Source organism: Prunus avium, chromosome 2 (genome assembly GCF_965620075.1).
Source record: "Prunus avium chromosome 2, drPruAviu1.hap1.1, whole genome shotgun sequence".
In the NCBI taxonomy this organism is placed as follows: Eukaryota; Viridiplantae; Streptophyta; class Magnoliopsida; order Rosales; family Rosaceae; genus Prunus; species Prunus avium.
The window spans coordinates 38333836-38358490 of record NC_142285.1 but is presented as its reverse complement, the minus strand read 5'-3'; the positions used below and the strand labels follow the sequence as shown (position 1 = coordinate 38358490).

The window sequence follows — 24655 nt, the reverse complement described above, 5'->3', positions numbered from 1 at the left end:
TCAGCATCTGCCTTCAACCTTCGGTATTCTTCCTCTTCCCCTTGGGTATAACCCTATGTACAATGTATACACACATTATCATAATGAAAACATACTTCTCCGTGGACGTAGCCCATCATTCGGGTGAACCACGTACATTTGTCTTTTGTATGCATGTCAATTTACTTACCGAATGCTCTTACATACTGAGGGTCCTCACCTTCAGCATCCACCTCATCTTTAAGTTGGCCTACTTACTACATGCCCAGTTTTAGCGCCAACATTTCTTATATATTTTTTCTATGTTTCCTTTTTTTCATAGTTCTCTATTTACATTTGTCTATATGTTTATGTCTCCATTTTTTTTTTCTATGTTCATAACTTCATAGTTCTCTTTTTTGTTTCCATAAATATGAAGATATAGTTATACAACCACCATATTAATAAAATCATATTTTATCCCCTACTTCAATTTTTTTTTAATAGTTCTTACAATGATAATAGATAATAATTTTCTCCATCTTTCATTTAACTTGGGATTTTTTATATTTATTTATGAGTATGTGATCCCACTGGCTGGGCTTTCTTGGGCTCAAACAGGCCGGGCTTATGGGTCGGGCCAAATTTTAGACACCCAAATCCAAGCCTGGCCCCCATCGGCCCATGGGCTCGCAGGTCTAATGATGACCCCATCACTTTTTTAATTAAAACAATTTTTTTCCCCACATTTTACTCAAATTTAAACTTTTGAAATAAATGTTGTTTTCGGAATTCCTTCCAAATTTTAATATTTTTAGTTGAAATGTTGATAGAAAAAACTTAATAATATAATATATATATATATATACAAAGGTAATGTCTCAAATAGTGAAACATTCAAAATTCCAAAAAATACCCGAGATTAGTTTGATTTACCGACCAATGTTGTTGCAAGTAGGCGACACACATATCTTAGTCATCTATATCTAACAAATGTACCTTTACCTTCTTTTTCCCTTTTTTGGTTACAATGTGGTTGGTTTCTTTTGGGAGATCAAGAGAAACTAGCTTCTCCACCTTGCTCTGCCCTAAGATTGTGCAATATTCCCTCAAGCTCCGCGACTACTTCTTTCATGGAAGGCATTTCCTCCTTTTCATACCTTAAACATCTTGTTGCCAGATGGGCCACTTTTTTGGCTGTCTCAAAATCTCCTTCCTTCACTATTATTTTACCATCGAGAATTTCATTCAAGCGATCCTCTTCCACTAGCAATAGAAATAAGCTTGCGAGCTTCGTCAAGTCACGATCCCCTGATGAAGAAATTGCATTCGGACCGGTCAGTAGCTCCGCTAGGACAACTCCAATGCCATAGACATCAAGCTTTTCTAGTAGTGTCTTTGATTCAGGGTCGAAGCATCCTTGCCTTATAGATAACAATGAAAACCGGCTATTGTTGGGCACAAATCTAAGTCCAAAGCTGCACAACTTTGCAGTGCAATTATCATCCCAAAGTATACTACTTGTCGACACAAAAGAGGGTAAGATTGGCGCGGTAGTTAATGAGCGCAAGTAAGCTAGGGCTCCTGCAGTTTCTGATGCTATCTTCATTCGTAACTCCAATGAAAGTGGTGATGATGCTTTGCCTTCTTTTCCATGAATATGTTCAAAAAGAGTGCCATTCGGAATGTACTCAGAAACCAGTGCAATTGTTTTTTTTTTTTCCAAACAACAACCTAAGAGCCTCACCAAATTTATGTGGTTGGTACGAGAAGCAACAGCCACCAGTTTAACCAAATATGGATAATCTTCCCAGGAACAATCTACTCTGTACCTCTTTACCTCAACCACTGTTTTATCTGGTAGCACCCCTTTGTAAACGCTTGTAGAGATTCCTTTTCTGATGATTTTACTTACATCAGAAAACTTTTGACATTTAATCATCCCAAAGAAATATTGCCTTCCGAATTCAAAGACCACATTCCTTAAGTTGCTATACGTGACAGCAAGGGCTACAACATCACCTACTGCCGTAGCAGACAACGTTGCTGACGGTAATACGTCGGGAAATGAGTTTGACAATGGCCAATCTAGAAGTTCTTCTCCATATACTTCTCCTCGTTGCAAGCTATTAGAACCATCTCTCTCTTCAATGTTTACAAATCCGTCCACAATGTAGAGCATCATTTCAAGTGGTTTACCCTCTTGAGTAATGATATCGTTTTTAGTGTACTTATTTGGCTCAAGATACCGACGGATTGCTTTCAACACGCTTTCATCCATGTCTTGAAATATTGGCACCTTAGAATTAATTAATAAATATATTATTAAGGAGAGAAATTAAAAATCTTCTACATAATTATTAGTCTTCCTAAAAAAAAGAGTGATGCTAAACGAATCCTAAAATTAACTGAGTACACCCTATAATCTAAGTATACCCTAATATTTAAATCAAAATGTAAAATTAACTAAGTACATCATATTTAACTACACAAAATACCCTTGGTACACCCTAATACACTATATCACATCTCATTTGCCGTGTTATATTTTAATTTCTTCTAAAGCTTTTGTTCTTCACATTAAAAGGAGTCAATTTGAACAAACCTGGGTTTTTATTTGTTCTTCAAATTTCTTTTTTTTTCCCCTCATCTCAATGGGGTTTTGATTTACTCTTCAAATAACGAATTTGGTCAAAATGGTTCGACAGAAAGCCATATGGGTCTAATAGCTACTGCAAACTTGATTCAAATGAAAACTAATTCCCAAATGCCTTCTTATATTTGAACTTTAGATCAAACTAATATCTTCAATGATTGTTATGAATAGTTAGATAGTCTTCCACTTTCAGATTTGGTCTCTTAATAATTTCTTTAACCTTCATCTCTAATAGAGGAGTTGTTGGGCAGCAATGGAGGGCTGTTGGTCGGCAAAGGAAGGGGCAAAGGAACGAACATTCAACGACACCTCTTTGCGCCACTGTCAATGCTCGCTACGTTGTTCGCCGTCGATCGGCATCAAGTAATATGAAAACTTCTCTACGTTTGATTAGGGTTGGATATGGTGAGTAGGGTTTACTTATTAAAATTATGTTTGTTTCACAATTCAATATATCTTTTTTGGTCATTTTATATTAGGGTAAATTAGTAATTCAATAAATAGTTTGGTAGTAGGGTATACTCAGTTAATTTTAGGGTTCATTTAGCAGAACTAAAAAAAAATGACTAGTTCTAGGATGGATGAGAATTCATTAATTCGGAAGAATTAAAGTTCTATATATGGAAAGGCTAATAAGTAATTAGAATCATGGATTTGGAGGAACTTACTTGCTTCAACCTAGTGACAGGGTTACCAATTTTAATACAGCTTTGCCTCTCCTCGGGAAGAGTAGAGAGAATATAGTCCAAATTAGCATCCCTGTCTTCTTCAAGTTCTTGTTCAACGTTGTCCATGATCTGCGATTTTATATCCTCCTTCAACCCTCCGGGGATTCCAAATAACCACAGCTCAATCTCTTGACCTTTCTCTTTCATCTTCTGTTTCACTTTCATCTTGTGTCTGTGGGTCTCTCTTCTTGTGGTATCAAACTGCAGGTATGCCTATATATGCCACAACATGGCAGTTCAGTCATTAGCTAGGAATTAGTGATAAAAAAATATTAAAAAAAATTAGCCGCAAAAAAAAAAAAAAAAAAAAATCCATGTAAATTTTAAAAAAATAAAAATAAGACTCAACCCTAACCTGCAAATTTCCAATGAGATATAAGAATAAAAGCAAGCCAATAATAGATATAAAAGCCGCGAAGAGGTTTTCCCATCCATTGATACTGGGCTCGAGGTTTGAACCAAAAGAACTGCAGAAATGAAATTATTAAATATATTTAATACAAAATTGAAAATTTGCTTTTCATTCAACAAATGCCTCTAAAGAAAATAGGTATTGGCCAAAAGTTTCAAGTTATAAATTCAATGATTCAAAATAAGCAAATCAATCTCCGACCAAACAAACGATACATAAAAATACACAAACCTCAAATTTTGCAGGCCCCACCAAAAACAATTGGAGAGCTTTTCAAAATAATTTGTTGACCCCGTTATACCAGATTGAAGGAGTGTAATATATATACCAAAATCGAAGAGCGTTGTATTCATCGGACTTATAGGGCACAAATAATTTAGAAATGTCATATTTCTAAATGTGTGATGGTCATGACATCCAAAGGTACTAGCGTTACATCCATTTACTTTTCGACATGCATTATGCCAACAAATGCCCATTCGTTGAATAGCGAAAAATTAACTTCACTCGAGTTAGGAAATTACAAGTTAAAAAAAAAATTTAAATATACATTAGATTTTCATGACTAGCATGTGAAAATATTTACGCCTATGACTAGAAGTTGATTCCTCCCCTGTAACAAAAAGAAAGGAAAAAAAAAACCATACACTAACTTGAAAGAAGAACTTAATGTTATGACACATTCTTGTTTCTGCAAATATAAGTCAGGAATATGTAGTATATCGATCGTTTTGCCCCATTGTTTATCATATTCACCCTTCATAAAGGTCAATTGATTTAAGACTACTTTTAGCAAGAAATCCAACCAAACAATTAATGCTACATAAGCTTTTTATTTATCTAAATCAAGCAAGCAAGTGTTATGACATTAAAATAAATTACGATAAAATATTGAAACTTACATGACTAGCAATGATGTACATAAACCAAACAATGCTACATAAGCCTTTTATTTATCTAAATCAAGCAAGCAAGTGTTATATGAATTTAAAATAAATTATGATAAAATATTGAAACTTACATGACTAGCAATGACGTACATAAAGAGATTGAGGACACATTTAACCCATTTGGCAGTCTCTCCATTCTGTTTTTTTGGAGTCTTTTTAAGTTCCTCACATGACAAGTAGATGCGAAACACTCGTGGCACATATTGCAACAAAATAAAAAGATTCATGATAACCATCCTTATTGTGTTGAAAGATCTCAAGTCCCTCATTTCTGGAAAGAAAATGAGAATTGCAACCTGGACAACATACATTAATAATACGAACAATTAAAATCTAATTATCATGAGTAAAGTAGTGAATCATTGGCTAAGATATATGGAACACATGCACATTTCTTATGCTTTTATAACAAATATAAGGGTTAACTCTTGATTTGCCCCCGAACTTGTACCTAACTTTCGATTTACCCTTTTTATTTTATTTTATTTATTTATAGAAAATGAAGGATATAAACTTTTTTTTTCCGCCAATTTCCCCCCTGCCGTCTAAATCCGCAACATTTCATCCAATTTGCCGTTAAATATGAGGGCAAAAAAGTCATTTCTTATGTTAAAAATAAATTTAAAAACTGAAAAATTGAATATCTCTCTCTCTCTCTCTCTCTCTCTCTCTCTCTGTTGGCGAAAAAAAGGGTTCATGTTCTTAATTTTCTTTAAAAAAATATATGGGGTAAAACGAAAATTAGGTACAAGTTTAGAGGGCAAATTAACATTTAAGCCTAAATATAATAAGATCAAATTCGCTTTGCATGATAAACAAAAATAGGGAGATTGGTAAAACAAGCAATTAATTTCGACAAAGGGCTTCTATTACCTGAGGAAGCGGAAGAATAGCCAAAATATCAATTAAGATATTACATGACTCCCCGATTGTCTTAGCTATTTTTGGCACAACATGTTCCCGACAAAATTGTTTTTTTGAGTAGTTGCTGCGCTCTATGCGACGATATTCATTAATTAAACCTAAAAAGTAATCAGATCTATAAATTTGAAAAATGATGTCAAATATATAGAAAAGATCAGTGACTGATCTCAAAAGAAGAGCAACAATCTTCAAGTTTCTGTCAGACTGCAGGCACTTGATATCATCTTTCATCATTGGAACGTAGAGAAACAATGGATCCAGTAAAATAGCAAGCAGACATGATGCTACAAATATCTTCTTCCACTTTTGAAGGATTTGCTCTTCAGGATCATGACTCTCCCCTTTTGAAGGAAAGACCCACCCATTTCTACTTGATCCATCTTCATCTTTCACGGCTGAATTTTCCACTGTAGCCTCTGAGTTTGAATCATGATTACTGGAGAACAAAAAAAAAAAAAAACAAATATAGCCATAGATATAAGTCATGCGTTTGATACAAAATATTAATTAATATTAAGGGAAGAAGAAAATGCATATGTAGTTTTAAGTTAGAGAAACCAAACCGTGCAGGTGCAGCAGCTTTCTCTTCCGACTTCTCAACAATTTCAGCTACATCGTCTTTGGCCATAACTCCAACTTTTCCCGTTACAGCAAGAAGAAATCCTCTTGAAGAGAATTATTAGTAGAAGTTAATTCTTTGTTTTTGTGTTTTTTTGGCAACAAAAACAATTACTTGTGCAATAATTCTAATGTAGAAACTCAGTTGGTGGGTGAAAAGTTGGTTGTCATAATTCAAAAGCAACTTTTAATACTGGGCTTGGAATTGGCAAAGAAAAGAGGAGTTAAAATGAATTCACCTATGTAGACTTTTTATAGTCTTTGTCCCCAAGTCCTTTTCTTTTTAAGATCAAATTTAGTTTATTTACCAACTTTAAATTAAAACTCTTCCTATACATGCATATTAATACCAAGGAATCCGAGTAGAAGAACAAAACAAACTCATAGGCTTTCATTTTGAAAGCAATTTTACGGTAAATAATAACATTCACGTGATACACAAGTTTTGCTAATAACGACGACTAACATGATTTTTTGAAATGACTTGCCTTTTACAGGTCAAGAATACCCCCAAACTCAAGGGCCAATCATTCCAAGCAATATTAAGAGTGTGGTGTGGAACATAATATCATATCTAGCGGGCGAACATAGTGAGAGCATCTGCATCCAATTAATGGTGGGGTGTAAAGGGAGGTGTATGCCAGATTTACACCTGGAGCTGCCGGCAACACCTTCAATGCAGAGGTGTAAATGCTTGTAAATTTAGAAAACTGGCCGGAGATGCAAAAAAATATAAAGAAAATTTGTTTACCGGGTATTTGCATATCTTTTATTAAGATGTGCAGGAGTTGGCCCCGCTTGTGGAGGAGGAAGGAGAGAGAGGCTGCCAAAGTTTGGGGCATCCCAGCGGAGACGCGCAAGTAGGAGCGCAAGTAGGATTTAGTCGCCCAAAAATCAGTTGATGGGCCCCGTATGAGTAGTAGTAATCTAGTGCTAAATAACTCGGAAAAGAATCTACGGCTGACAATTCATCCTAAAGTCCACAAAATTTCAATGTGGTGTGTTTGTCGTTTATGTCTGTGAAATAAAGTGATGTTTTTGGAATCTCCCTTGGGATTAATTGTACTTTATGATCCAACGGTTTATATTTAATGAATTCCTTTCTTTTTGGAATTTCAAAACTTTTAGATTCATTTCTTTGGGAAAAATATGTAAACCTAACACAACAAAAATTAATACAAAAACGATGCCACGGGGATTCGAATTTGAGACATCTTATCTGAAAGGCAAGGTCATTTTCCACCGGACTAGACCCAATTGACTTCCCACTAGTGATTCTAAAAACACAAATGAAAGACCAGAAAATTTGTAATTAACAAAGACCTCAACAAAGACCTCAACAATGACTCCCCAGAAAATTTGTAGCATGCCAATTGTTATTTGACTAAAACATCATAATTGCAATTGCATCCGAAAATTCAAACAAATTTCTTGACTTTCATTTTGAAAACAATTTTACTTCAATTTTTTTGTTTGGTTACGAATTTTACTTCATTATTTTGGAAATTGATCTAGTGACATTTATTTTAAAAACAATTTATTGACCTCAACAACCATCACGGACTTAGCACTTACACACTGAAGCCTAAAAACCATGTCCAATGGCCCTGTTTTGGGGCACCTAAGTTTCAAGCCCATTGACGGAAAAAAAACCAAAACCCAAGCGAGCCCCACGAGAAAGCCGAGCACCCACGTGAAGCAAAGAGATCTTCCACTCACTCGCTGACGACGAACTTGGTAGGGAGCTACCCGCCAACATTTGCGTCAGTGTGTCCAAATTTTAACATTTTTAGTTGGAATGTTCATAGAAAACACTTAATATAATATAATATATATACACAAAGGAGTCAAACAATATGGTAGAATATTTTCAGATGTATTTCATTCTCCGAAAGTAGGTATTTATAATACAAGGTTACAAACCCTAGTAGAGTTAAACTAGGAAAACAAGTAGTATCCTAATTATATAATATTTATACAAAAGGAAATAAATAAAATAATATCATAATAGAATAGGGATATCTCGCTAACACTCCCTCTCAAGTTGAAGCAAAGACGTCACGCATGCCCAACTTGTCAAGCGAGTTGAGAAAGATACTTGTAGAAACAGCTTTTGTAAGAACATCAGCTAATTGATACTCAGAACGAATAAAAGGGAAGGACACAATCTCCGCATCCAACTTTTCTGCATATATACATCTTTTATTATGAAAGTTCAAATTCTTTATATGATTTGTTTATAACTTCTTTTTGACATGCCTAAAAATGCTTTTAGACAATTAAAAACAAAATTTGAAAGCTTTTTGCAGAAAATTTAAAAGGAGAAGCACATGCTAACTTCTCTTTCACGAAGCACATAATTACATACTAATAAAAGCGCCTACGAGCATAAGTGATTTTTACAGGAATGATCCCAAAAATCTTGTTATTCAGCTACCCTTGAATATGCAGTGTAGATTCATATGGCAGATTAGCAAGACCTAGGCGGTTAAACCGAACATCGACTGGCGGGGGCCTGAAAGTGCTCTCACTGAAATGCTCACAGTAAAAAGCGGCTACGGCACACAAGTCGCTGGCCATGAGAAGGCGGGCTTCCACATCATTGACGGCCAGAGCGGCACTGGTGGAAAGGGGTAACAAGGAAGGAAACAAAGAAACCTTTACCCAATCCAGAAGTTCTTCTCCATAGAAATGCCCTGTTTCTAGCAACCTACTAGAAACTTCATTGCTGCTACTGCTACTTTCAACCTTTACAACTCCGTCCACGATCAACAACATCATTCCAAGTGGTTCATTCTCTTTTATAATGTAGCTATTTGCAGCATATTTCTTAAGTGTCATATGCTTGGACATTGCTTTTAACACTTCTTCATCCATAGACTGAAGCTTTGGCACCTATACATTAATTAAACACATTTAAATTTAACCATACAATGAAAAAAGAATAAAAAGAAGAAGATAAAATCTGGAGACTTACTGCCTTGAGCTTTTTCCATATCATACGAGAATTGATATAGGTTTGAAGTTCGGAGGGAAGAATGGAGAGGATCTTCTCCACGTCGACATCCCTGTCTTGCTCAAGTTCTTGCTTGACCTTTTTCATGATCTTCGACTTTAAATTATCCTTGGCACTTTCAGGGATGATGACATTCTTGGATAACCATTTTTCTATCTCGGTTCCTTTCTTGTCCAACTTCTTTTCAAATTTAATCTTGTGCTTGCGTGCCTCTACTCTTGCAGCGTCTGACTGCATGTATGTCTATTAATCCAAAACAACAGCTAATTAAGGCTCAGTTCATTATCGAGGAGATTAAGCTTAAAGACAAGTTTTTAGCACCAACCTGCAAATTTCCAATAAGATATAAAAATAGTAGCAAGCCAATTACAGAAATAAAAGCCGCAAAGAGGTTTTCCCATGTACTGATACTAGGCTGGAGGTTTGAGCCAAGAGAACTGAAAAAAAATGAAAAGGAGCAAATATAAGAGACAAATTTGGACGTAAGATCAAGGGATTTCATATGTACAAACCTCAAATTGCGCAGACCCCACCAAAAACAGTTGGAGAACTTTTGTGGATGATTTGTTGACTCCGATATACCAGATTGAAGGACATCAACAAATATACCAAAATCAAAGAGCGTTACATTTGGTGAATTTATGGGGCATAAGTCATTTAAAAGTGTGGTATTTCTGAACTGATTATCCTCGCAGACAAAATTAGTATTAGATTCACATCTATTGCCTGTTCGACATGCAATTTTCCAGCAAGTTGTCATTCGTTGAATAGCAAAAAAGTACCAAAAGGCCCCAAGTACCTGAAGAATCAACAAGTTAGTTAATTAAATCGAACTGTAAAGAAAATCCTAAAAAATGTGAAAACATGGTAATTACTGTCAAATTTTGTATTGTCATCATGATGCATGAGTTTCCACCATTATCAAGTTGGTTCATTTAGATAAGAACATAAGCTATAAATCAAACAAGAAGAATTTGATGATATGGTGAGATGAGAGTGAAACTTACATGACTAGCAAGGATGTACAAAAAGAAATTGAGTACACCTTTAATCCATAGTTTAATATTTCCATCTGGACTCCCTTTAAGTTCCTTACATGAGAAGTAGATTCGAAGCACCCGTGGCACGTATTGCAACAGAGCAAGGGAGTTCATAAGCTTCCTTGTGTTCAAAGATCCCCTCCCTTTAGAAAATAAAATGAGAATTACTACCTGGGGACAATACCAGCAGTCAATTCAAATTACCGTAAGGAAAATTAAATCAATTAAGATATATATATTGAGAGAGAGAGAGAGAGAGAGAGAGAGAGAGAGAGAAAGAGAGAGAGATTACCTGTGGGAGTGGAAGAATAGCTAAAATGTCAATTAGTATGTATGAAAGCCAAATCGTCTGAACTATTGTTGGGAAAAACAAAGTTCCATATAAGAATTTAAAGTTGGAGTAGTTTTCTGAAATGAATTTAATCAACTGAAGCCAAAAGTTCTCACATTCATAAAATTGAACAATAATGTCGACGAAGTAAGAGAAATCTGTGACCGATCGTAGTGCAAACGCCGTCTTGTTCAACCTTTTGTCCATCTGTATGCACTTCATGTCCTCCTTGATGATGGGAATGTAGAGGAACAGTGGATCCAGTAAAACAGCAAACACACATGATATTACAAATATCTTTTTCCACTTTGGATAAATCCAGTGGAACGGCAATTCCATAAGTAAAAAAATCGACTCTATTGCTCCCGTTATAAGAGCAAAAATAGCTACAACAAGTCCCACTATTATACAGCATCCAACACAAAGGATTGTTCCTTTGCTATTTTCCGACATTGATGATGTGCTTTTTGAATTTGAATCTGACTTTCTGGAAGACAATACAAAGCAATGTTTCATTGAAAATAGAGATGGATTAGTTTTATGCATGCATGGATTAGTTTGAACAGCCACTGAACATACAAATTCATTGTTCGATCGATCTATTTTTTATGCCTGCCTGGAGAAATTAAAGAACTAACCTTGCAATACCTTGCTCTACATCCGGGTTCTCCACAAGTGAAGTAACTTTAGTTTTCTCTTCCGATTTCTCCACAAGTGGAATTACTTCAGCTTTTTCTTCGGATTTCTCCACAAGTGAAGTTACTTCAGCTTTCTCTTCTGGGTTCTCCACAACTAAAGTTACTTCAGGGTTAGCCATAACTCAAACTTATTTACTAAGAGACCTGAATTCCTGTTTTTGTTCAAGGATATAACCAAAAATAGGACTAAGGAGGGTTTCTACAATGGGGCATGAATTCGGGGGCTTCAGGTTTGAATAAGGCTCGGGAATTTGCAAATGAAGATGCACTAAATCCCCCTTAATTTAAGACCAAATCTGGAAAGAACTCAATTCAAGTTGAAGTATGGTAAACACATTTGTAGGCCTAGTAGGCGATTAGACTAGATTTTATCATGTGCTCTTACTATAATATAAATGAAGATTTCATATTGAAAAGTTATGAATCTTTAAATTGCGGTGATTAATAATATTCTTAAGTCTCTCTAATATTATATAAGTCTTGTCTCAAGTCTTTCTCTAATCATAATTAGTCTTGTCTCAAGTCTTTCTCTAATATTATATAAGTCTTGTCTCAAGTCTTTCTCTAATCATAATTAATCTTGTCTCAAGTCTGTCTCTAATAATATTCAAGTCTGAGAGAAATTTTTGCCTAAATAAAGAAAGACTAATCTCGCATAAATAAAGAAAGACTAATCTCGATTTGGCAATCTCGCTGGGCATGTGAAATAATTAGAGCCATTGATTATCTTTCTCCTTAGCGCACTTCCAGCAGTTAGCCCCTTGCCCTAGGGCAGCTACTATTCACGTGAATAGTGACTGCCCTTGCAAAAAGCAATGTGTGTTTCCAGCAGTTGCCATGGCAAAAGGCAAACACTATGCATTTTTTTTATTTTTTTTCACAAATTTGTTTACCTAAACAATTAATTTGGATAATATTTTCGAATTAGAGTTTTGGGTTCGTACGTGTCAATCTTTATTATAAAATTCATATCTCATAATCAGAAAAAAAAATCGGATAAGATTTCGGAAAAATAAAACTTGAAAGTGAAAAAAATATTATAGAAAGTGAATAATAGTTGAAGGAGACGAAAATGTATGAGGATTTGGTGTTAAAAGTGAAGAGTATTGGTTGGTATTTATAGAAAAAAAATTCATTAATTTTTGGGTTTTTTTTATAATTATTTTATTGCACAAAAATTCGCTGTCGTTGGATTGGAGGAAAAAATCCAATCGGAGAGCCCAGACGACGCCACGTGGCTACTAGCTATGGGCAGCACTGTATCGCGCTGATGTCATCCAAAACTCGGGCCAGCCTCCCCCATGGGCCAGCCCAGTCTGCTGGGGTCCACCTGTTGCCTGGGCCAGCCTCTGTTGATGGAATCGCTTTTTTGGCCCAAAACCCCCCAGCCCGCGCCCCAGCCTTGCTGCTGGAATTGCTCTTATGAATCTTTAAATTGCGGTGATTAATAATATTCTTAAGTCTTTCTCTAATATTATATAAGTCTTGTCTCAAGTCTTTCTCTAATCATAATTAGTCTTGTTTCAAGTCTTTCTCTAATAATATTCAAATGTAAGAGAAATTTTTGCCAAAATAAAGAAAGACTAATCTCGCATAAATAAAGAAAGACTAATCAGAGCCTTTAATTATCTTTCTGCTTGCGCTTGACTTTGCTCCTCTTTACCAAAAAATAAAAAGACTTTGATCCTTCGCTTAGTGATATATTTTATTTCCAAGTGGGCTTATAGGGCAGTGCATTATTGTAATTTTACACCACGTGAGATATGTTCCCCTGCATCTGAAGGAAATAATTGATAGACGAAACATTGGAGCAGACAGAAGAAGAAGGCATTTCCCAGTGAAGCCATGAGCCACGCATGCCAGTCTTCTTCCCTGCATATGTCTCTATTCAGGTTAGCATGCTTTTCTTTCCTCATAACTAACTAAGCAGTAATTAATAAATTAAACGGATACCATTAATTCCTCTCGCTATTTAGGAGGAACTAAGAGGTGCTTATTGTGCAGCTCTAGCTAATTTTGTGGGATTACTGGGTTGTAATTTTGCGTCACTTGCCAGATATCGCTGATCAGTGCAAGGCTTCGAACCCGGCAATATTGGAACGTGCCTAAATTTACCTGGAAATTACATCAAAGAACATGACTCCTCTGAAAATTTCACTGGGTACGTATATATACTATATGTACTAGCTACTTCACACTCAACACATAAATAAATTGTAAAAAAAAGCCTCAAATGTTTGTGGCCGGTTTTCAATTACGTGCAGGTTTCAGTATAAGCTTCTTTGTTTTGCTGGTTGGACTGCTTTTGAGACATTGCATAGCCCTGAAAATATCAGGGTATGTAAAACAGATAAAAGATTACTTTGCAAATGCGCAATTAGAAAAGGAATTGGTTAAATATAATGGATCTGTTAAGTTAGCAACCAGAAAGTTTACTGAAGAAGAGCTGGAAGAGGCCACATCCAATTACGATGATGGCAGAATCATTGCTACCGGAGAGCATGGAAAAGTGTACAAAGGAATTCTATCAGATGAGAGAGTGGTTGCCGTAAAGAAGTTCAAGTCCGAAGAATCTACCCGTAACAAGTTTGTTATAGACGTAAGTTTTCTTTCTCGGATCAACCACAGGCATGTGGTGAGGCTCTTAGGTTACTGTATTGATTCGAGACAACAAACCTTGGTTTACGATTTCATCAACAATGACACTCTTTACAAGCACATTCACGAAAAAAACGAAGGATCGTCAACACTCTCATTCGAACTACGAATGAAGATAGCAGCAGAAATCGCTGCGGCGCTAGCATACATGCACTCCTCCTCCACTTCCAATTCACCAATCATACATCTAAACGTGAATTCGAAAAGAATACTATTGGATGAGAATTACACGGCAAGATTGGCCTACTTTAGAAATGCAAGAATTCTTCATGGTAAAACTCATGTAGAAGGTACCGTGCGAGGCTTATCCGGATACTTAGACCCTGAAAGTACAAACACGTTGTCAGAAAAGAATGACATCTATAGCTTTGGCGTTGTCCTAGTGGAGCTAGTAACAAGCCAGAAGGCGTTTTGTGAAGAGAGGCATGAGGCAGACAAACACCTTGCAAGCTTCTTTCTTCGCTCGGTGGAAGAGAGTCGCTTGGATCAAATTCTTGATGGTGAAATAATCAAGGGGGAAAATCTTGGGACAGCCAAAAAAGTTGCTGGTCTGGCAAAACGCTGTTTAGGGTCACGAAATGAAAGGCCTTCCATGAAAGAAGTAGCCACGAAGCTTGAGGTATTGCGATTTATGGAATGGCATTATTCAGCTGCTACGGGAATGGCTAAGTTGAATTTTTCTCAATCTCCCAAAAAAACTGACAACTTGCTTGGTTCACCTTCACAAGCTCAAGTTCTTGAGGTTAGACGTGGATTTGATGAATTTTTTGGTTCTTGTGGGATTGTAACCGCTGCAGAGTTATATGACAGCAGTGCTGTTAGCAATAGTCAATTAATGAGGATTAGTTTGGCACCTACAATGGTTGGTAGCCTACAATGTTTAGTCAATTAATGTGTTAATTATGTAGTAAATTAATGTGTTAATTATGTAGTCAATTAATGTTTGGCACCTACAATATTTGGGGGGCTTGACTAGTTTGGTTGCCTAATTAGTTTGGTTGCCTAACTTGGTTGGTTGCCTAACTTGGGGTCTTGACTAATGTCTTAGGAACTTGTATATATATGTGTTGATTATAAGTAATGAAACATAAGTGAAAATCAGAAAATATTCTACAACTCTCATTCTCTCTACACTTTCCACTCTCTACTCTCAATATTCTCTATGTTTTAGCATGGTATCAGAGCCTAATGGCTAATCCTTAAGATCCTCTATCAAATTGAGAGTCGTTGGCGTTTTTTCATGTTGCTGTAAATTCTCTTGTTTCCATTAAATTTCCTCTCTTTTATCTGTATGGGCAATAAGTCCCTTGGCCACGATGGCCTAATTTGTTTCCTATGGGCAGTACGTTCCTTGATCACCATGATCTCTTTCCTCCGTGAGCCTCGTCATCGCTCACCGAGCCATTTCCTTTCCTCCGCGAGCCTCGTCACCGCTTGCTGAGCCTTTTCCTACTCGGCCTTGTCTCTGTCATGCCGAGCTACACTACTGCTGCTGTTCCCTTTGCATAGCCACTCTGGTGTTTGCATCATCTCTTTGCTCTCTAACGAGCTCTCCTTTCAACTCTCTCTTTCCAACCCCTCTCATTGTTTAGCTCCCGTATAAGCTCTTCTCTGTGTTTGAGTTTCTCTCATTGGGATTTCTCTTCCCTATTTGCTCTTCTTTTCTTTATTGATTTTATGATTTTATTTGCTTTTGCCAACTTGTAGGCCCAATGGTGTTTTATTTTCTTGTCTTATTTCTATCTTGTCTACCTTTTTTTTTCCCTTTCCAATTTGACTATTTCTCTCTCTCACGCCAACATCTTGTGTTTTCTTATTTATGGTTTCTTTTCTCACCACCTATCACATACTTCTTACTTTATTCCCCTTTATTTCCTTAAATTATTTCTTCCACTCTATTTCCATCCCATTTTTGTCTGATATATTTCTTCTCCCTTGTTGCCTTTCACTTTTCTCTGTGTTACCCACGGGTGTTTTCTCCTCATCTCTTCGTTCTCATGCACACCACATTTCTGCCCAATGTTTTGGTGGGTATCAAAGTTTTCTGTCTACCCATATATATATATGAAAATCTTTTCTTTGCTACCTCTTCTCTTTCACGCCAATAACTTGGCTTCCTTTTCCCTTTATTTTATTGGACTTGTTTTGCACCATATGCCTCTTCCGTTTCAACACCTCTTACACTTGTCCACATCACCTACCCTATCTATACAATATTCATCCCTTTCTCTCTATGTGTGCATACACGTCATCCACCTTCTTCATTTTTATTTCTTCTTTCTTTTTGGGTTGTTGCAGACTCCTCTCCATCTTTTATTCCTTTCCTCCAGTTGTCAGCTGCCCATCTCCATTCCACCTTTCCTTGCATTTGTTTCTGCCACGAGACTGCCATGTTTGAATCTCTTTACTATTATTTCATTTTCTCTTCTTTCAAATCTCGACCCTCTACCAGTGTCAGATTTGAGGGGGAGATAGATGCAACTTTATTTGGGTGCTGCAACTTTATTGTCATTACCGGTGTTGCTTTCTCCAAATCTCGACTCTCATACGTCGTCGGATTTGAGGGGGAGTGACACTGCTGCTCATCTATTCCGCTGCCTGCAATTCAGTTACCTATCTGCCATGACTGATTCTTCTACATTTGAGCTTCAGTCAGCTTCTGTTTCTCAAGTTCCACTGCTCTTATGGTTCTGACAACCCCTTCTCTTCAGGGGGAGATGAGGAGTGAAGAGAAGTTGTGTCTGCAATAATGGAAGTATTTGTGACGCTGCTAGTATTGTTGTTGCTGCCTACTATATCCTTTGCTGGTGCCAGTGTCTTAGATTTCTCTCACTGGTGCCAGTACCACTGATCATATGGCTCCATTGACCCCTTCTCTTCAGGGGGAGATGGGGAGTGAAGAGAAGTTGTCTCTGATGTTGCTACTGCCACAGTTGTTTGCCCTGCCTTGTCTTGCTGGTGCCAGTGTTGCTCTTGCTGCTGCCAATGTTGTTGTCTCTTGTTGAGGACAATGTTGTTGTTGCTTCTACCGTGTTTTTGCCTTTGCTGGTGTGTTTCCGCTGTGTCACGCCCGTTGACCTTGCCTTTGCTCTTGACTTTCTTTACCTTGCCTTACCCTATTTTTTAGGGTTTGGTTGCCTTTGCCTTTGCTTGGGTTTGGTTTTCCTTGCCCTTACCTTTGTCATGCCTTACCTTATCTTTAGGGTTTTGTTGCCTTATCTGGGCTTTCTTTGCCATGCCTTGCCACCTTGCCTTTGCTTGGCCTTTATTTGCCTTACCTTGCCTTACCCTTTCTTTTTAGGGTTTGGTTTTACCTTGACGTGCCTTTCCCTATTTTAGGGTTTGGTTTCTGTGTCCTTGCCGTGTTCACAGGGTTTCTGTGTCCTTGCCGTGTTCACAGGGTTTCTGTGTCCTTTGCCGTGTTCACAGGGTTTCTGTGTCCTTGCCGTGTCCACAGGGTTTCTGTGTCCTTTACCTTACCTTTGCCGTGTTCACAGGGTTTCTGTGTTCTTTGTTTTGCCTTTGCCTTGTTCGCATGGTTTATGTGATCTACCGACCAACCGGCTGCACTTGGATTTGGTGTTGCCACCGACAGACCGAAATGATTAACTTCGATGTGGCCTTTGCTCCACGTGTGGCCCACCATGTAGTGGTCCCACGTGAGGGGGCATGTTGAAGTAGATCGACATTCTATTAAGAAGAAGCTTGATGCGGAAATATTAATAACGACAGTCTCTCTTTTGGCAAGTTGGTCATTGATGATATCTATGCACCAACTTGAGGGGGAGTGTTAGCAATAGTCAATTAATGAGGATTAGTTTGGCACCTACAATGGTTGGTAGCCTACAATGTTTAGTCAATTAATGTGTTAATTATGTAGTAAATTAATGTGTTAATTATGTAGTCAATTAATGTTTGGCACCTACAATATTTGGGGGGCTTGACTAGTTTGGTTGCCTAATTAGTTTGGTTGCCTAACTTGGTTGGTTGCCTAACTTGGGGTCTTGACTAATGTCTTAGGAACTTGTATATATATGTGTTGATTATAAGTAATGAAACATAAGTGAAAATCAGAAAATATTCTACAACTCTCATTCTCTCTACACTTTCCACTCTCTACTCTCAATATTCTCTATGTTTTAGCAAGTGCAGGGGCATACCACAGCGGCATGCTAAATCAAATCCAAATTAGTGTTGAAGCCGATAATTGATTGGTTTGTTCCTAACGAAAAGTGTGTCAAATTATTATCTTTTGAATGTTTGGTCATAAATGTATGAGTCCGGATTTTGATTTTCTAGTGTTGATATTGTGCAATTATGTCAAAAACCATATCTATTTAGACTTCCATGAATGTGGGCGACTAGGAAACTATTGGCAGACATCTTACGAATCCTAGGTACACAAAAGAAGACAAAGGGCAAATAAGATTGGAAACGTAATCTGCATTCATCGTCCTAGTTACATCATGTGACTAGAAATATATAATAAATTTCATGTGCAACATGCAATTGTTGATTGACTAAATAATAATAATGGAGAATAGCATCATGTATGTTGATAGTGTCCCGCATTGGAGGATGGAAGTTTTGCAATAGCGTTTAAAAGATCTTGCCAATTAGTTTTAAGTTAGACGCTCAAGTTCTAATAATGCGATCCTTATAAGTCCTTACAAGGTTTCTTAGAGTATTTATACACTTGTTCTTAAGCTCTTAACGAACTTCTCAAACTGTTGCTTAACAGCCTAACCATCTAACAATATTAGAAACTAACTAACTAACTATACACGTTGGTCAGCAACTGAACTAACCACTGCCAGCTCAACAATTCCAGTTGGCTTCAGCTATCATATACAGCCAACAAATATTGTAGTGACTTTAACGTTCTTCAGCGGAGTCAAAAACCTAGGGAGACAAGGCTACTTTAGAATTTCTGCAAATAATGTTGCTTTTGTCCATCGTCTGCTTGTTATACGGTAGAATTTTTGGTGCATTATTAATGCAACAGAAAAAACAGGAAAAGGATTTATTTACATGAGCTGGTTCAATATGTGATTAGTGCAGAGTAGGGCGCAGATTTACCAACGTCTATAGGCAGCTAAACCTGACACTGTCCGGTGAGGTGGGGGAGGTGCCGGTGTGCAGTTAAACCCAACGAGGTCCGGTGGGGGGCGCTTCCTCTTACGGAAATGGTCCCGGAAAAGACTGACTACATCACACAAGTCGCTGGCCAGGAGAACACGGGCTTTGACATCTTTGGTGGCCTTGGCGCTACTGGTCGACAAGGGTAATAAGTTAGGAAATACAGCAATTGTTGCCCAATCTACAAGTTCTTCTCCAAAGAAACCTCCTGCTTCAAGCTGCGCAGAAGAAAGATCCTTACTACTTTCAATCTTTACAATTCCTTCTATGATGAAGAACATCTTATCAATCGGTTCATTCGCTTTAATAATATCGGTCTTTGCAGCATATTTCACAGTCTTAGAATGCTTCCAGATCGCTTTCAATACTTGTTCATCCAGTGAGTCAAGCTTTGGAACCTGCGTAAATTAATTCAATAGATATATACATATATGCATGTAAGAAAAGATAATGCGAGGAAAATTAAATTAATTTAGCAAGATAGCATGCATCACATAGGAACTTACTCTCTGTAACTTTTTCCACATCATATGGGAATTGAGATAGCTTTGAAGTTCAGAGGGAAGAATAGAGAGGATCTCCTCCACGTCACCACCCCTGAGTTCCTCAAGTTCGTGTTTCACCGTTCTCATGATCTGTGACTTTACCTTTTCCTTCTCATTTTGAGGGATGTTGACATTCTCAGATAACCAGAATGCTATCTCTCTATCTTTCTCTTTCAACCTCCGTTCTGTTTTCATCTCTTGATTAACACGTTCTTTACTTGCCTCTTCTCTTGCAGCGTCGAACTGCATGTACATCTATTAATCCAAGACAACGTAGCTACGTTCAGTTCGTGAGTATTTATTCTAATATTTATAAGTAACGTTACTACGAGCTAATAATGCATAATGTACATATAATGTTGTTATATGAGGGTAATGAACTGAACCTAGAAGTTAGAGTTTCAGGCTTGTTCAGCTAGGAAAGAAAACATATTAAAGTGGACCTTAGTCTATGATGAACAATAGGAGATGAAATTTTTCGGAAAAAGGGACCTTCACAGCTTGCCTTCGGCACCGCCACGTAATCTTACTAATTCATTCATATTGTAACATGTGGATTAGTATTACCACATAACAGTGACCATATGTCTATAACGCTAAAACATTTCTCCTCCTTTTGACAAAGTAACTAGCAATAAATTATATTCAGACCAAAGTGAAAAATGGCAATGAGTGATTTGTCCCTCCAACACTAGCATGGATGCTCAAATGAGAACAAAGATGAGGAGCTTTGTTAGATTAATTAAAGAAAAATTAAGATATAAATACTTGACACCAACCTGCAAATTTCCAATGAGATATATAAATAGTAGCAGGCCAATAATAGAAACAAAAGCCGCAAAGAGGTTCTCCCATGTAGTGATACTGGGCTGGAGGTTCGAACCAAGAGAGCTGAAAATATGAATATGGATCGCAAATATAAGATACAAATCTCTGCTTTTAAATTCAATGTGTTCATGATTAAGAACTCAGACCAGATGCTATGTATACACTGGGCACAAGCAAGACAGAGAATTAGAATCTGGGGAAAAACAGAGTTTTGAAATGACAGTTGAAATTTTTAACAGAAAAGTTTAGTGTATTTTATTTGTGAGTATAAGCTATGGCAAGATATATGCAAGACCAATGAGCTTCAAATGTACAAACCTCAAATTTCGCAAGCCCCACCAGAAACAATTGGAGAATTTTTGTGGATGATTTGTTGACTTGGATATACCAGATTTAAGGACGTCAACAAATATACCAAAATCAAAGAGCGTTTCATTTTGTGGGTTTATTGGACATAAGTCATTTAGAAATGTGGTATTTCTGAACAGGTCATCACAAATAAAACTATGAGGTTCACATCCAATTTCAGTTCGACATGCAAGTTGCCAGCAAGTCTTCATTCTTTGAATAGCAAAAAAGTACCAAAAAGCTCCGAGTACCTAAAGAATTGACAAATTATAGTTCATTAGAATGAATTGTCAAATATATATACTTCGGTATCTGGACCTGTAAGGTTGATTCATTTAAGAACCTAAGCTTTTGATCAAGAAATAAAAAAGAAAAATGATGCATCAACCTTTACATAAATTACGATGAAGAGACTGAAACTTACATGACTAGCAAGGATGTACATAAGGAAATTGAGTACACTTTTAATCCATAGTCCAATACGTTCATTGAAACTCTCTTTAAGTTCCTTACATGAGAAGTAAATTCGAAGAATCCGTGGCACATATTGCACCATAGCAAGAGAATTCATAAGCATCGGTATGTTCAAAGATCTCCAGCCCTTCGCTTTAGAAAAGAAAAGGATAATTACCACCTGTGAGTGACAAAATACAATGTTTAAGTTATACCAGCAGTCAAATCAAATTAATTAGTTAGTGTGAGTGAGAAGGATATGAAAAGGATTCTCTTAATTACCTGTGGAAGTGGAAGAAGAGCTAAAATGTCAATTAGGATGCATGACTGCCAAATGGTCTTTGCTATTGTTGAGAAAAAAGAAGTTTCATGCATCAATAAAAATTAAAGTTTCTGAAATGGAATTAATAAATTTGAGGCGAAAAGTTTCTCACATATTTTAAGTCGAACAAGTAAGTTGACAAAGTAAGAGAAATCTGCGACTGCTCTCAAAGCAAAAGCTGTCTTATTCAATGCTTTGTCCATGTCGATGCACTTGAGATCCTGGTTGATGATAGGAATGTAGAGGAACAATGGGTCGACAATAACAGAAATCACACATGATATTACAAATATCTTTCTCCAGTTCATCCGTTGGAACAGAAAATATATGCCTCCAGGAATTTCCATTATAAGGTAATAAATAAGTTTAACAGTTATCTCTATTAGTAACCCTGTAATATTAATAAAAACTGCAGGAATTATTGCCACTGCCGAAAAGCATCCCAAACAAAGGATTGTCAACATTGATGACCATGTAAGAGTACACCTATCAAATGGAAGAAATTAGAAACAAACAGTTAATTAAGGAGCCAGCCATTCGTGGAAGCTATAGCATGACTAATCTTGGAAACTCTGTTCATGCTGTGAACAGAGAAAACAAAAGAAAATGTCGTTGGAAATTAAAGAAGAAACCTGTCAGTAACTTGCTCTTCTTCATCCGAGTCCTGCACAAGTGAAGTTTCTTCATCTTCTTCTTCTTCCTCTACAGCTAAAGTTAGTTCGAGGTTAGCCATAACTCAAACTTATTTAGATATAATATTGTATCCCCTCGACTATTTCCTTCCTAAATAATAGACCTGAAGTCCTGTTTTCGGCATATGCCTTACAACGGATAATTGTTCAAGAAAATACTCGTCATGATTCGGAGGTTTTCTACTCTACAATGTGGAGCAAGAGAGGTGGGGGATTGGCTTAGGCTAGGGTTGGCTGAAACTGAGCCTGGCTAGCATTCTGGATATTTGCATTGCAGATGAAGATCCAGCAGAGTAATTACCCTTTGAATTAACTGAAACCAAATCTAGAACTCAACTCAACTCACTCACTCTCTCTCTCTCTCTCTCTCTCTCTCTCTCTCTCTCTCTCTCTCTCAATAAATCTTTATTGATTTAAGGAATGGAGTGATCAATCAAGCAGCTAAGAGTATCTCCAATCGATGTGTCAAAAGTGTCACATAAACATTTAACAGCTAGAAATAACATCTCACATCACTCCAACCGATGTGTTAAAGTTGATGTGGAATGAAGGATGGAGGTCAAGATGTTATTTTTGACATCCCAAAACCAAGATGTCAAATGAATATTTTATTATTATTATTTTTTTCTTTTCTTTTTAATTAAAAATAAATCAACACTAAAATGTAATAAAATAATAATTTAATTTGACATATTGGGTGGAGTGTAAAGCTGTGTAAGAGCATCTCCAAGGGAGATGTCAAATACCAAACATCAAATTTAAATTTGATGGTTGATGTGGCAATTTGACATCTTACACAGTTTTACACTCCACCCGATATGTCAAATTAAATTATTATTTTATTACATTTCAGTGTTGATTTATTTACTACTTCTTAGAATATAATTTTTATATTTTTAATTAAAAAGAAAAGAAAATACTAAAAGACAATCAATTAATTGACAAAGAAAGTACTACACGACAATCAATTCATTGAAATATAATTCACAATTCACCACCTCGAAGAATTTTCATTCTAAGTTGAGAATAATATCTATGGGAGTTCTTTGAGTAGAAGATGATGAGAAACTAGTGAAGTTAGATTGGTTTTCATGCCTCTTACTCACTGATTCTTGCATTTGTAACCACTTTGGTTGGTGCCTCAATTCACTGTAAAGGAAAAGAATTTTTTTTGGTATAAAAGAAGAGCTATGCTTGAGCACAAGTTCTTTTTTTAATATATATATATATATATATATATATATATATATATATATAGCTTTTGACGAAAATGAAATGAAAGAGGTGATAAACAAAAAATATATGTACGATAGGAGGAAATGGTTGTGCGTTTAAAAATAATTGTTCAACGGTAGGAATAAACTGGAAAGAGGAAAAAGGAAAAAAAATAAAAAAGGAAAATAATAAATGAAAGTTACAGCCAGTTGTCTTTAAACAATAATAAAATATTCATTTGACATCTTGCTCCTTCATTCCACATCAGCTTTGACAATTCAGTTGGAGTAATGTGAGATGTTATTTCTAGCCGTTAAATATCTATGTGGCACTTTTGACATATCGGTTGGAGATGCTCTAAGATATCAAATTGCCACATTAGCCATCAAATTAAAATGTGATGTTTGGTATTTGACATCTCCTACTAAGAGAAATTAAGGTCAGTAAATTTTATGAAAAAAACCAAGGGTCAACTATAGAAAAAACCCCAAACTATGAGGTCACTTCCAAGATGATCATACCCATCTTATAAGACATTTTTGGTCCGCGTGAAAGTCCATATCATTAAAAAATAGGTCCCACTTTTGACACGCTATGGCCCCAGAATTTCCAATAGACAACGATATGCCCCCAGAATTTCCAGCCAAGACGATGCGGCTCCTCATGTTCCCTATATCCATGGGTGCGCTGCAGTGGGAGCAGAGTTTAGTGGTGGTTTGGTTGGTTGTTTTGTGCAGCCAGGGTAGTTGTGTGGGTCAGCTGGTATTGGCTGGGTAAGTCGGGGTTGGAGTTTTTGGAAGTTTGAGTATGAAGTTGAAATGTCTTACAAAATGGGTATGTATTTAAAAATAACCCCACAATTTGGGGGGTTTTTGGTAGTTAACCCAAAAAACAAAACCAATACTTAAGTTTTGTCTTGATGTTATGATCAAATATTGGGATGCTCCTTGAAGCCCTAGCTACCAGTCATAGAGTCATCCAAAGTTTGAGGTTTTGCGTGTTGGCATAGGATGATGGAGTCACATGCAGTTATTAAAGATATTGGAGCCCTGCCCAAGAGACATGATATTACTGTTAACAAAAGTATATGGAAAAATAAAAAAATAAAAAATCGATTACCTTGC

At 36.6% G+C, this 24655-nt stretch overlaps 4 protein-coding genes across 7 annotated transcripts; 1 reads left to right on the top strand and 3 right to left on the bottom strand.

The window, feature by feature from the left end:
- Nucleotides 1–838: 838 nt before the first annotated feature.
- On the bottom strand, nucleotides 839–6577 carry LOC110745651 (cyclic nucleotide-gated ion channel 1-like). The gene is made up of 7 exons (XM_088248694.1): nucleotides 6192–6577; nucleotides 5578–6064; nucleotides 4776–5000; nucleotides 3986–4248; nucleotides 3698–3809; nucleotides 3283–3555; nucleotides 839–2257 (listed from the first exon to the last, which is right to left on the bottom strand). Exons 1-7 carry the CDS (start codon nucleotides 6254–6256, stop codon nucleotides 1013–1015), a joined length of 2670 nt encoding a protein of 889 aa, XP_088104820.1. The 5' UTR covers nucleotides 6257–6577; the 3' UTR covers nucleotides 839–1012.
- Nucleotides 6578–8282: 1705 nt separating this feature from the next.
- LOC110745652 (cyclic nucleotide-gated ion channel 1-like) lies at nucleotides 8283–11736 on the bottom strand. 4 transcript variants are annotated; one of them, XM_021945775.2, is made up of 8 exons: nucleotides 11272–11736; nucleotides 10750–11120; nucleotides 10595–10656; nucleotides 10270–10473; nucleotides 9775–10061; nucleotides 9588–9699; nucleotides 9224–9505; nucleotides 8285–9141 (listed from the first exon to the last, which is right to left on the bottom strand). In XM_021945775.2, exons 1-8 carry the CDS (start codon nucleotides 11448–11450, stop codon nucleotides 8680–8682), a joined length of 1959 nt encoding a protein of 652 aa, XP_021801467.1. In that variant the 5' UTR covers nucleotides 11451–11736; the 3' UTR covers nucleotides 8285–8679. The 4 variants fall into 4 exon arrangements, with proteins under 4 accessions (XP_088104415.1, XP_088104416.1, XP_088104417.1 ...); XM_088248289.1 differs by having other exon boundaries at nucleotides 8283–9141; nucleotides 9588–10061; XM_088248291.1 differs by having other exon boundaries at nucleotides 8284–9141; nucleotides 9588–10061; nucleotides 10750–10861; nucleotides 11272–11350.
- Nucleotides 11737–13255: 1519 nt separating this feature from the next.
- LOC110747285 (wall-associated receptor kinase 3-like) lies at nucleotides 13256–16857 on the top strand. Its single transcript, XM_088248693.1, has 3 exons — nucleotides 13256–13492; nucleotides 13596–14851; nucleotides 16804–16857. The coding sequence occupies exons 1-3, from the start codon at nucleotides 13468–13470 to the stop codon at nucleotides 16855–16857; spliced, it is 1335 nt and encodes a 444-aa protein (XP_088104819.1). The 5' UTR covers nucleotides 13256–13467.
- A 1842-nt stretch (nucleotides 16858–18699) lies between these two features.
- On the bottom strand, nucleotides 18700–22737 carry LOC110747283 (cyclic nucleotide-gated ion channel 1-like). The gene is made up of 8 exons (XM_088248297.1): nucleotides 22257–22737; nucleotides 21737–22110; nucleotides 21585–21646; nucleotides 21274–21483; nucleotides 20820–21100; nucleotides 20453–20564; nucleotides 19635–19928; nucleotides 18700–19526 (listed from the first exon to the last, which is right to left on the bottom strand). The coding sequence occupies exons 1-8, from the start codon at nucleotides 22355–22357 to the stop codon at nucleotides 19065–19067; spliced, it is 1896 nt and encodes a 631-aa protein (XP_088104423.1). The 5' UTR covers nucleotides 22358–22737; the 3' UTR covers nucleotides 18700–19064.
- Nucleotides 22738–24655: the final 1918 nt, after the last annotated feature.

Excerpts from the sequence above, each read along its gene's own strand:
- LOC110745651 (XM_088248694.1), bottom strand. The coding sequence starts at position 6,256 with ATGGCCAAAGACGATGTAGCTGAAATTGTTGAGAAGTCGGAAGAGAAA. Across the intron at positions 4,249-4,775 it reads TGTACGTCATTGCTAGTCAT|TTCGCTATTCAACGAATGGG; the intron begins GTAAGTTTCAAT and ends TGAAGTTAATTT. Across the intron at positions 3,810-3,985 it reads TGGGGCCTGCAAAATTTGAG|TTCTTTTGGTTCAAACCTCG; the intron begins GTTTGTGTATTT and ends TCATTTCTGCAG.
- LOC110745652 (XM_088248289.1), bottom strand. The coding sequence starts at position 11,450 with ATGGCTAACCCTGAAGTAACTTTAGTTGTGGAGAACCCAGAAGAGAAA. Across the intron at positions 11,121-11,271 it reads GTAGAGCAAGGTATTGCAAG|AAAGTCAGATTCAAATTCAA; the intron begins GTTAGTTCTTTA and ends ATTGTCTTCCAG. Across the intron at positions 10,474-10,594 it reads CTATTCTTCCACTCCCACAG|GTAGTAATTCTCATTTTATT; the intron begins GTAATCTCTCTC and ends TATTGTCCCCAG.
- LOC110747283 (XM_088248297.1), bottom strand. The coding sequence starts at position 22,357 with ATGGCTAACCTCGAACTAACTTTAGCTGTAGAGGAAGAAGAAGAAGAT. Across the intron at positions 22,111-22,256 it reads GAAGAGCAAGTTACTGACAG|GTGTACTCTTACATGGTCAT; the intron begins GTTTCTTCTTTA and ends TCCATTTGATAG. Across the intron at positions 19,527-19,634 it reads TGTGGAAAAAGTTACAGAGA|GTTCCAAAGCTTGACTCACT; the intron begins GTAAGTTCCTAT and ends TAATTTACGCAG.
- LOC110747285 (XM_088248693.1), top strand. The coding sequence starts at position 13,468 with ATGACTCCTCTGAAAATTTCACTGG. Across the intron at positions 13,493-13,595 it reads TCCTCTGAAAATTTCACTGG|GTTTCAGTATAAGCTTCTTT; the intron begins GTACGTATATAT and ends AATTACGTGCAG. Across the intron at positions 14,852-16,803 it reads TTAGTTTGGCACCTACAATG|TGTCTTAGATTTCTCTCACT; the intron begins GTTGGTAGCCTA and ends TGCTGGTGCCAG.